At 30.2% G+C, this 11729-nt stretch overlaps 2 protein-coding genes across 2 annotated transcripts; one reads left to right on the top strand and one right to left on the bottom strand.

Moving 5' to 3' along the window:
• Positions 1-2619: 2619 nt before the first annotated feature.
• On the top strand, positions 2620-4637 carry LOC108320561 (gibberellin 3-beta-dioxygenase 1). The gene is made up of 2 exons (XM_017552008.2): positions 2620-3138; positions 3834-4637. The coding sequence occupies exons 1-2, from the start codon at positions 2657-2659 to the stop codon at positions 4471-4473; spliced, it is 1122 nt and encodes a 373-aa protein (XP_017407497.1). The 5' UTR covers positions 2620-2656; the 3' UTR covers positions 4474-4637.
• Positions 4638-8599: 3962 nt separating this feature from the next.
• Positions 8600-10170, bottom strand: LOC108320568 (probable 2-oxoglutarate-dependent dioxygenase AOP1.2). The gene is made up of 3 exons (XM_017552017.2): positions 9763-10170; positions 9357-9678; positions 8600-8948 (listed from the first exon to the last, which is right to left on the bottom strand). The coding sequence occupies exons 1-3, from the start codon at positions 10134-10136 to the stop codon at positions 8700-8702; spliced, it is 945 nt and encodes a 314-aa protein (XP_017407506.1). The 5' UTR covers positions 10137-10170; the 3' UTR covers positions 8600-8699.
• Positions 10171-11729: the final 1559 nt, after the last annotated feature.

Genomic DNA, 11729 nt, shown 5'->3' with positions numbered 1-11729 from the left:
ATAAGTGTATAGTGATGATGGTGACTCCTCAAATGGCCCTGTATATATTGTCCTATAGTGATGGGGAAGGATCACAAAAATCCAAGTTGAAATGGAAGAATTTTGTTTCTTTAATTAATATTTGTTTATATTTCAAGATAAGAGACACATGTAGAAGAAGGGGCCATGTTCTTTTGTTGAGATCCTTTGCCTAAGGAAAATGATACATACATAACTAATGATAATAGACATTAATAATGAAAAGAAAAAGAAGTTTTTAAAATATAACGTGATAAAAAGAAAACATAGAATAATTAATTATTTATTTTTTTTGTAATTTTGTCTTCTCTTTCAGCCATATTGTTAACAACTATGTACTATGTTTAACCTTTCCTTTGCCTTTTCTTTTGATTTTTCTTTTGATTTTTCTTTTGTCCATGTTTTCCATGTCTCTTCCTCTTAACGGTGGTAGCTGCACGTACTTTTTTCTATTATTGTTTTGGGTGAAGTTCAATGGTTTAGTATTTGATGTGTTGTCCAAGTTCTAAGTTTTATTTGGTGAGAAGTCTTTCGTAAGAAGTCTTTCACATGTTTAAATGATATCTATAGAATATATTTCGATATAGATAGTAATGAATATTGTAATTAATGTGTAACTTACCTTACCTTTAATATTTTTATAGATTTTGTGGTAGATTTTTTATTAAGGTTGACTTAATTAAGGTCAAACGTATTTATACTTTAACCTTGAGTTAATCAATTTTAGAATTGATGTGCTTTGGTCCTGTTTAGACCGTTTAATATGATGAATGACCATTTGGTTTGTTAGATAACCATCCAAACTTCATCACTTGTTGTCTGGGTTTTGGAGTTGGTCTACTTTGGTTATTGTTGAGTATATTCAAATTGTATGAGATTAATCTCTCTTGTGGTAAATCTACATAGGGGTACTCTATTTATAATACAAGAAATATGGACTAAGTCCAAAATACAAATAAGAAATAATAACAAACTACCTAAAGATAAAAGATAAAGATAATATATCTAACCTTCCTCTTCAAGCTAGTGCATACAATAGTATGTATAAAGTTTATTACTCATAATCAATAAAGACTTGGTGAAAATATGTTTATGCTCTTGAGTGACATCAAATTATTAATGATTTGCGAAAACAACATAGAATACAAAATATCAACCTAGAAGACTGACTCTCGTGAACAACAAATCTGGAGGTTACTCCATATAAATCTCTTCTTGTAAATCATCGTTGAGAAATGCATTGTTGACATCCAATTGATAAAGAGTGTGAATCGATAAACAACTAACAGCAGCTATGGAGAATAATATTGGATAATCGGGAAACTTCAACTAAGATGACTTTGACAAAGGAGATTACCATTAGTAGTGGACAATGTCCAACAATGGCTGAAAGCGACAAACTATGGCAGACTAGGTTGCCATCAACAACAAATGGTGGCCTCTAGTGGTGGATAACGATAGACTGTAAGGACTAGATTGCCAACGGATGAGGCTTGTAGTGGCGAACAACGATAAACTGTAGGGACTAGATTAGACCACTTAGAAACAAACTCCCTCTCATATATAGTGAACGACGAAAATGACGATACACCGAAGATAGACAATAAAGGTAGAAGATCTGACTTTTCAAAAGATTGGTCTTCTTTATTCATCAAAACACCTAGAAAATTATTTATCTAAGAAAGGTATATAGAGCCTACGGTTCTTTTTCCTCGAAAGAACCTTAAACTCTATATACCATATTAAATATAGTGAAAATTATGTATGCGACTAATCTTTCTTGTAGTAAATATGCATATAGTGTATTTTATTTATAATAAAAGAAATATGGACTAAATCTAAAATATAAATAAAGAATAATAACAAACTAATTAAAGATAAAAGATAAAGATGAGACAAAAATAATATACATAACCTGTTATAACCGTCTAGTCTGATAAACAATTGTTTCGTTTGTTATATGATCATCTAAATTGTTTGATTGATAATCCGAACTCATTAATTTTCGGAAGTCTCACATAATCTTAAAAAAGACTTAATATAACATTAAGATTTTTTTACATTAAAATATAGGATTCGTATTTAGTAATATTTTTTGCAAGATTTTTTCTAGTCTTTATATTATAAAATATTTGTTATGATTTCAAGTGAAAATGTATCTTCTATCAAAAAAATTTCCTTATAAATTGGTTTAATCCACAAAAATCACGCACTGCAAAACTCTCTTAACGCTTATACATAAACTATATGATGTTTAATAGAGTGATGATAAATTGAATTTATTTGTATGAAAGTGGCAAGTTATGCTGATTGAAAGTTTTGTCAAAATATAAGATTGTGGTGGTGATTTATATTTTGAAAAAATATGTATTTGAAAGATATGACATAATGAAAAGAGAAAAGGAGGGATACAGAAGGAGTGGCACAAAAAAGAGCATGAAAATCGAAAATAAAATTACACTGCATGTCTGTCTGTCTTTCATTTAGTTTGGTTTGGTTGGTTTTTGGTTATCTTACATTAACACTGTCGGCATCTTCTTCATCATTCTCTATATATACCCACTTCAAACTTCATTCTTTCTCAACACTCTCTATATATATCTTTCACATAACACAACACAACATAACACAAAGCAGCATGCCTTCACTCTCCGAAGCCTTTCGAGCTCACCCTGTCTACCTTCACCACAAGCACTCTGACTTCAACTCTCTGCAACACAAACTCCCCGATTCTTACGCATGGACACAACCAGATTCTGATGCTTCTTACGCTGATACAAATTCTGATAACAACACTGTCCCCGTCATCGATTTGAAGGACCCTAATGCAGCCAACCTCATAGGACATGCATGCAGAAGATGGGGCGTGTTCCAAGTGGTCAACCATGGCGTCCCATTGACCCTCTTCACCGACATTCAGAGAGCTTGCCTTGCCTTGTTCTCTCTTCCTCTTCACCAGAAGCTCAAAGCTGCTCGCTCCCCCGACGGCGTCTCCGGCTATGGCCGCGCTCGCATCTCCTCCTTCTTCCCCAAACTCATGTGGTCTGAGTGCTTCACCATTCTCGATTCCCCTCACCACCTTTTTCTCCAACTCTGGCCCCAAGACCATGCTAAATACTGGTACGTAAATAACCCTAACTGATAACACTTCCCAAATCCTAATACCTTTCCTTTTCCTTTTCGTTATTAGATATATATCTTTTTCTTCTAAGCCTAGTTTGAAAAGAGAGGACTTTGTGAATTTTTCCGGTAAACTTACGTAGGCGTGAGACTAGACACAGTGATTTAATAGGAGATGAAACAATACTTTCACTTGTTAGTATAGACTATAACCATACCATACCATGAGAAGTGAATTTTAAATTTAACTTAACCTACAAAATCGATTTTTAAAATAAGATTTAAACTCATACATTATAAACTGGTCTTGTATAGTTTATTTACCCTAATTTTTCTCAGCGTAATGCAGTTAGCAAATACCACTGTAATGACAGCCAAGGACCCATCCTTTATGACAATCTACTACACTGTATATCCACTTGTTTCCCATTCTCGTTTTCTTCAAACCCTTCCAAGATTATAATCAGGTGGTCGCATCAACATATATATACATTTCTTACACTATATATGCGCCACAGTGATTTTTAATAACCTGATCATTTGTAATGGTAAAGTTTACATCTTCTTGTTTTCTGAATAAGACGTGATACAGAGAGAAAAAGGGATAATGTTGTGAATAGTATTATGGAAATGGGTCGTATGAATAACTTTACTATTTTCTAAAGCTTCCTTCTTCTTTTTTGAATAATTTGCAGTGAGATTGTGAAGGAATATGAAGCAGCCATGAAAGAATTAGCGGCGAAGCTAATGTGCCTTGTGTTCGCTTCCCTCGGTATTTCAAAGGAGGACGTTAAATGGGCCGGGCCGAGAGGTGAATTCAACGGGGCTTGCGCGGCCTTACATTGGAATTCTTACCCGAGTTGCCCGGATCCTGATCGGGCCATGGGTCTGGCGGCCCACACGGACTCCACACTGCTCACGATTCTCCACCAAAACAACGTGAGTGGGCTTCAGGTTCTCAAGGACGGTGAAGGGTGGGTGGCGGTTCCGCCGCTTGCCGGAGGGCTGGTGGTCAACATTGGCGATCTGCTCCACATTTTGTCGAACGGGTTGTACCCGAGTGTGCTGCACCGGGTGCGGGTGAACCGGAGCTGGCAAAGGTTCTCGGTTGCTTATCTATATGGGCCCCCAACAAACGTGGAGATTAGTCCAAATGAGAAATTGGTAGGCCCAGGTAGGCCCTGTCTTTATCGATCAGTGAGTTGGAACGAGTACCTTGGTATCAAAGCAAAGCATTTCAATAAGGCTCTCTCTGCTGTTAGGATTTCGTCCTCTTTTTTTAACGGTTTATTTGATGTAAAGGAGGATCAAAACAACGACTTTCAAATGGGCTAGATACATAGCCTTAGCCCATAGCCCATAGCCCATAGCATATAGCCATGAACTTTTTGACCCTTCTTGGTCAAATCTTGTACTAGCCATATAAGGCAAACAGAAAAAAAAAATTATAAAATAAAAATTCCAAAAATTTGCTTAAATGAAATCTGCCTTGGTGGTTATATGTATAATTTACAAGAAGTTGAATACCAAAAGGTTAATTTAAGTTTTATATTAAATACAAATAAAAAATTAAATATTTTTGTTTGATTTATCGAGAGAAGAAAACTCAATTATACATTTCATGTATCAAGAAACATTCAATAATGGAGTCCCTCCACCCTTCTTGTACATATGTATGGTGGATCTTAGTGCATGGTTCGTTTTTATTGTATATTTTACTTAAGAATCTTTACAATTATCTTCTATATAGGTTTCGGTTCCTACACAAAATAATAGTAGAGAGTTTGTATTTTATATTATTTTACTAAAAGAAAATCATTAAATAGAAACTAATATAAAGACAACAAATATTTAGTTATTACATTACTGATTTGTAAATTATTTTAAATGTTAAAGATTGCTATTTTTCAAATTACATTATTGAATAAGTTTCTGAGTTAGCTATTGACTTAATCTCCAAAATTAAGGATTATAAGTACTTTAACTCCTTCAAATTTAATTTTTAATTTAGTCTCTATTTACTTAGTTATACCAATTCTTTAAACTTAGAAACCATTAATTCACAAATTACTTTTCGTACATTTTAGGATTTATGTAAAGAATCTAAAGAGGCATAAAATTTATACATTGATCTTGAAGAAAATGTCGTAAACTATATTTCATGTTATATGGTTATAAAAGGTTAGATATTGATCTTTTTCCTGGAAAAATGAATTCGTTATACTATAATGAGTTCTAAACATTGTAGAATTTTCTCATCACAAAATACATTATTGATATGAACTGTTTCACCAAATTATCAGCGAACCATTCTATCTGATAGAGACAAAAGGGACAAAAGAATTTAACATACTGGCACTATATTAGTTACTTGATTAAAAAGAAATGGTCCACAATTATTTGACATAATTAATAGGAATATATATATATATATATATATATATATATATATATATATATATATATATATATATATATATATATATATATATATATATATATATATATATATATATATATATATATATATATATATATATATATATATATATAAAGCTTGATTTTTTCCAGTGTCTGAACATTTGTGTTTTACATGCGACATACAAAACTAAAGTCGAAGATGGTCCATTGTCCGTTTATGCACATGGACTTATAGATAATGCAGAAAAGTACCAAACATATGCACATTAGATATAAATATAGATAGAAAATGATATTAAATGTGATAATTTACATTAGTCATGTATTGTTAAATATATAAACAATAATATATAATCAAAATCTTATAATTATAATAATACAAGCAAATACTTTTTTTTTTATATAAGATGTTGATAATAATTACAGTAATTACTGTAATATTACATCTTTAAAGAAAATTAATATTGTGAATCTTTAAAATCAAAAGTTAGGATATTTGACAAAATTTTGATTTTGTCTAACTAAAATGATATCATGCTAAAATGATATCATGCCAAATGCTAATTATCATAGTTCTAAAGAGATGCATGGTGAATTATATAACTGATACATTTCACTTTAGACTGCAAAATAATGCAGGTTTTAGAGCATCAAACTTTCTGAGTTTGTTTTGTATATAATATATCAGTGTATATCCATGCATGAAGCATAGGAAGGAAAGTTTTGCTACAGTTTTTGAGAAAAAAAAGTGTTCTGAGGCGTGCTAGGATCATAGATATATGATTGATTAGTAAATCCTAAGGTAGTTTAAAAGACTCCATCATGAAAATGATTGAAGTTCCAAAAAGCAAAGTACAACAAAAACTTCAAACAAATAATTGGTTACTCTTTGTGTGGCGTATGTTTCTGTGTTTCAAGCACGGGGCAAAATGCTTTTAGGAATCACTACTATGACATGATTTGTAACCATCATAATACAATTAATACTAACTATATATCAATGCACCGTTTTCTCTCTCTCTCTAATAAACCAAATCAGGACATTGTTTTTTGTCAAATACCACGTTTAAGGTTGTCTGTTAGCCAATATTTGGCATCATGATATTGTGGAATAAGTGTTTTAACAAGACATGCAGATGTTTCATCAACCAAATGACAGTGTGATATGAAGTCCAAAGTGGCATTGTTAGAATGAAGAAATCATCATATCTGCACATTGTAAGGAGTAGGAGGGTCTGTGTATCCTTTTCCTTTTGTGATCCACCATAGGAGCAGAAAATCTATATATATATATATATATATATATATATGATGATTTTTAGAAGAAAAATGATTATTTACACGTCTAAATTTTTTATATTTATTTAACATTACTTTTACTTATTTTTTACATTTTTTTTAAATACAAAAATTTATATTTTTATGATTATTTTATCTTTATATTTTGTGTTAAATAGATGTGAAAATGTCTCATGGTTATTTTTTTCAGAAGTATTATTGTTGGGTGGCAAAAGAATTAAAAAATCATAAGAAGCATGAAATGTTTCATTTGATCACTGTCTTTTCAAGTTAAAATAATGACTGGTTTATTATACTCCATATTTGAGGCCTACATAGAATATTGTTTATGATTGATCTTATCAAGATGATGGAGACGAATCTGTGGGTCTATTATTTAATTGCATTTGGAATAACTCCAAATACCTAAATCATGTCACTTTTTTTTTTTCTTCTTCTTCTTTTAATGCATCAATGATTTACAATTCTATCAGTCTATCATAGAATCTTTTTAAGAGACCATACATGTTATTCCATTAATTGTAGTATCTAGATAGCTCCATTTTGACATGTTAGCATTAGCTTTTTAATTCAAAAGTTATTCTTTCATATTACTCTACCTCTCTTATTTTTAATATAGTCTATATATTATATTATCAATAACTTTATATTAAAAATATCTACAACTTCTTATATATATATATTGAAATATTAAATAGTTTTAAATTAATTTTTGTGTTGCTAAAATTGATAGCTTGGTCGTTCCATTAATAAGACTATGCTTGACAAAATTAGATGGAAGTAGGGTCACTAGATGTAACTGTTAAGATAACCTATTAAATCACTAGGTAAAATTATCTAAAAGTTGGAAATGTAAAATGGAAAATATATGCACTTTCATCATATTTTATAAATATATTCTGCTATTAATCTTATATTATATATTAAAGTATTTAATCAAGTTTAAAATTGGTAAAAACAATAGAGTAGATGCTGTTATTTTGTTATATATGTATTGGTTAAAATAAATTGTTAAACATAAAACTATTGAAAAATGTAATAGAAAAAAAAGGAAATATATCATTACTAATTTCTTGAAGTATAATATTGAATTAATAAAAATAATCATTATTAATATTATAATATTTAAAATAATATAAAAAAAAAGAATGAGGAAAGTTAAAAGTGGACTTTAAGTCTAACTCAACCCCACAAAACCAACTTGTAAGGTGAGGTTTGCACCTACTTATAAACTATAAATTGGCCTTATCTCTAGTCGATGTGAGACTTCCAACACACCTCCTTCACGCCGAGGTATATACATCTTGAACGTGAGATTAGAAATTTTTAATGGGTGGTCCGATAGCGAATGGAACAAATATGTCCAACAAACAACAAATATCGCTAGGATAGACTCTAAGAAAAAAAAATAAATCAAATAAATAAATAAACAAATTGCCTTATCTAAAAACATAAATAAGAAAACTTAATAAATATTTGAAGAATACAAAATATTAACCTTTTTATCTATATGATTACATTAAGAGGATATATCATTGAGTAACTTTCTTAGTGACATTTTTTTAATCGGACAATTTTATTTTTTAATAAATATATAAAAACAATTTATTTAATTTTTCTTTTAATCTTGCAAATGATGCTACGTCAATCAATAACTACTAATATGTTTCAATCTTGTGTATCCATCAAAGGTTGATTAAAATCACCAAACCAGTGTGAGGCTGTGCCTTTGAAGTTGCAATTGAAGACAAGACACATAACAGAAAGGTTTTATTAAGGTAAATTGCATAGGAAACATTAATTATAACACACGACAGTGGTAGAAAACAAACAATGGCTGGTCAGACACCACAGTAAGTGTGCAGTGCAGACTGGTCTCTCTGTCCTTGTTCAGTGTAGTAATACTTGAGAAACTCAACATGATCAAAGGGCTTAAAAAGCAGAGGGTGTTCCTCATCCACCAGCTCCTCTGGTGCTTTTATTATGCTCCCTCCTTTCGGTATAGAGAACAACCCTGCAGAATATCTTGCCTCATTTCCACTCATCATCACCCTGTGAAAGGGTGAATGCAACCTCCCATTTGACCATGCCTGCAAAATTCATGCAAATAATACACTACCGTTAAAGAAATGGATTTTAAATCAAATTTAATTCTACAAAAAATCAGCTTAAGTAAGATTTAGATTCACTTATATATTCTACACTACACTGATCAATAATAGGATAATCTCTGATAACAGGTAAAATAATATTTTCAACAAAAAATAAATATCCTGATAACTGATAACACAGTCAGCCAAACAAATAAAAAATTTCGTTAAAATATATTTTAACTCATGACTTTAATACCATACGAGATTTGTACTCTCACTTATATATTTTAAAACACTCATTTATGTATTTTAATTTGATTTTATCTCGAGTCGATACGAAACTTTCAATAAAATATTCAAACAAGATTTATGTTGTTTAAATGGCAAGAGATGAAGAGAATTTACATGGAGAGAGTCACCAATCATGACAACAAAAGTGTGAGGAGAAGGGTTGTAGCTTATCCATTTTCCATCTTTGGTCAAAACCTCTAAACCCTCAACTCCATTTTGGTACAAAATGGTAACTATGTTCTTATCTGAGTGTGTGCTGAGGCCTAGCTTTGTGTCAGTGGTTTGAGGGGCTTTGTATTTCATAACCCTGAGGAGATAATTGGTTGAGTTCATGTGCTCCTCCAAGTACTTCTCAACACCCATGCTCTCCAAAATCATCTTCCTAACAATCTGATCCAACTCTGATAGCTGCCCAGAGAAGGATTGTATAGTTTTGCTGCCAAATCAAAAACACAAACAAAAAGAGTTAAAAAGGAAATGCAAGTTCCAAAACATGCTATGAAATTTGATTGGTACATGCCTAAAACTTGGGTTTCCATTAGGCCACATGATGTTGGTCATGCTTTCTACTTTCTCATGAACAACTGCATCATCAATGCCCATGCTTTCAAAGAGTGGAATCATAGGATACTGCCCAACATAACCATGATAAGGTTTCTTAGACATATTGAGTATCTTTGTTTGCAGAGGAAGATCAAAGAGTTCTTGAAGTGAACCAAACAAGGCTTTTCTAAGGTCTAAAGGAACAGTATCAAAAATTGCTTCAAAACAACCATACTCTACTAGTGCCTTGTGTACTTGTGATTTTACTGTCTCCCAATTAGGATTTTTGGCTTCCAGTTTCAGGTCAGTGAAGTCGATTACTGGAAGCTTTAGAGTGTCTTCTGAACCCATTTTTTCACTGATTTGATTACAAAATTGGAGGGTAGTGCTTTGTTTAAGGTGGGTTTGAAGCCATTTATAATAGATGTGCTATGTAATGGAACAACCTCGTTGATAATATTAAAACATTTTTTGCTGTTCTATTCTATTGTTGTGATTTGAACATTATATGCCACAAGAAAAATACTATTTTAACACTGAATTTTTTAACAACATTTTACTATAATACACATATTTTTTCATTAATTTATTATTGTACTGATGTACTTTAAATCTAATAATGAGAAAATAATATTGTTATGTTAAAATATTATTAAAAAATATGTCTTAACGTAACATTATTCATGTAACAAATTATTATTTGAAACAACCAAACATATAGGTTGACACAGAAAACAAAATTAGTTGGTTTCTGCTACAGGCTCTGTTTTGGGCTTATGTTATGGAGTTTATTACCAACCAATCTGTTACAAAAGTTGAGCAAAATATGTTGGGTTTCGGCATCAGACTCTTTTTTGGGTTTATTTTAATGTAATAATTAGTATAAAAGGTAATGTTAATTTGTGATTTTGAGTGCAGATTTTGATTGAATGGTAGAATAAATAGATATATTGTTTATTCTGTTTTCAATCTCCATTGATTTGATGTTTGAGGTATGATAAAGAATAATACTACACTCCATCACTGAAATAGACTTTCGTGATTACAATATTTTAAGGTTTAACCAGTGTCCATTTTAATTTAATTACTAATTTATTTTGAAACATTGAAAAAACATATAAAAAAAATAGATATGTTTTGCACTATTTTTTTAAATTTAATTTAAGTATACTGTCCATTTGAAGATATTTTACGTTTTCATTTATTTTATGTTATAATAATAATAATAATAATAATAATAATAATAATTTCTGATTCTTTTGACTGAAAAAAAAAAAATCTTTACATTTACCATACCTCAAACATAATTACGGGAGACTCTTCCAAAACAATCTTGTATAAATTTATGTTTGTTTTAAATTTCTTATAATTTTGAGAAAGAAAATTTTCTTTCTATTAGTTTGGAATTCAAAAGAATAAGCTGATTAAGTGAATTGTTTGATTAAATAAGAATTATTGTTAAGAATGATTATATTGAATCTAAACAAGATTATTATCAGTTGGATCGTAACTAAGTCAGTAATAATCTAAAGTTTGTTTTGAAATTTATAAATACAATCTTGAGATATTATGGTAGATTAATTACATTTCTTATACATTATTGTTATTATGGTCGAATTCTTACTTTTGACATTGAAATATTTTGTAACTCCCTAATTTGATTGAAGATAGAAGTTTTCTCATAATTTTAAATTTTTATTTATACATTTGTTAATTTAATTTGTATTTCTTTTTCTAATTTTTATTTTAAACTAACTTAAATAATGAAATTCCTCTTGAATTTGCCTTAGAAGCATGGATGACAATGAAACCATTGAAGTTGAGACTCATGGTTTCTCCATATCAAGAAAGTACAATTAGAAGATAATTTTTAAAAATGAATTATTATTTTATATTTAAACAAATTGAATTTGTTTGTATTAAATTTTGTATATACAAGGCATT

The sequence above is a fragment of the Vigna angularis genome, chromosome 9, assembly GCF_016808095.1.
Source record: "Vigna angularis cultivar LongXiaoDou No.4 chromosome 9, ASM1680809v1, whole genome shotgun sequence".
NCBI lineage: Eukaryota > Viridiplantae > Streptophyta > Magnoliopsida > Fabales > Fabaceae > Vigna > Vigna angularis.
The sequence above is the reverse complement of the archived record's forward strand: the minus strand, read 5'-3'. Positions and strand labels throughout refer to the sequence as shown.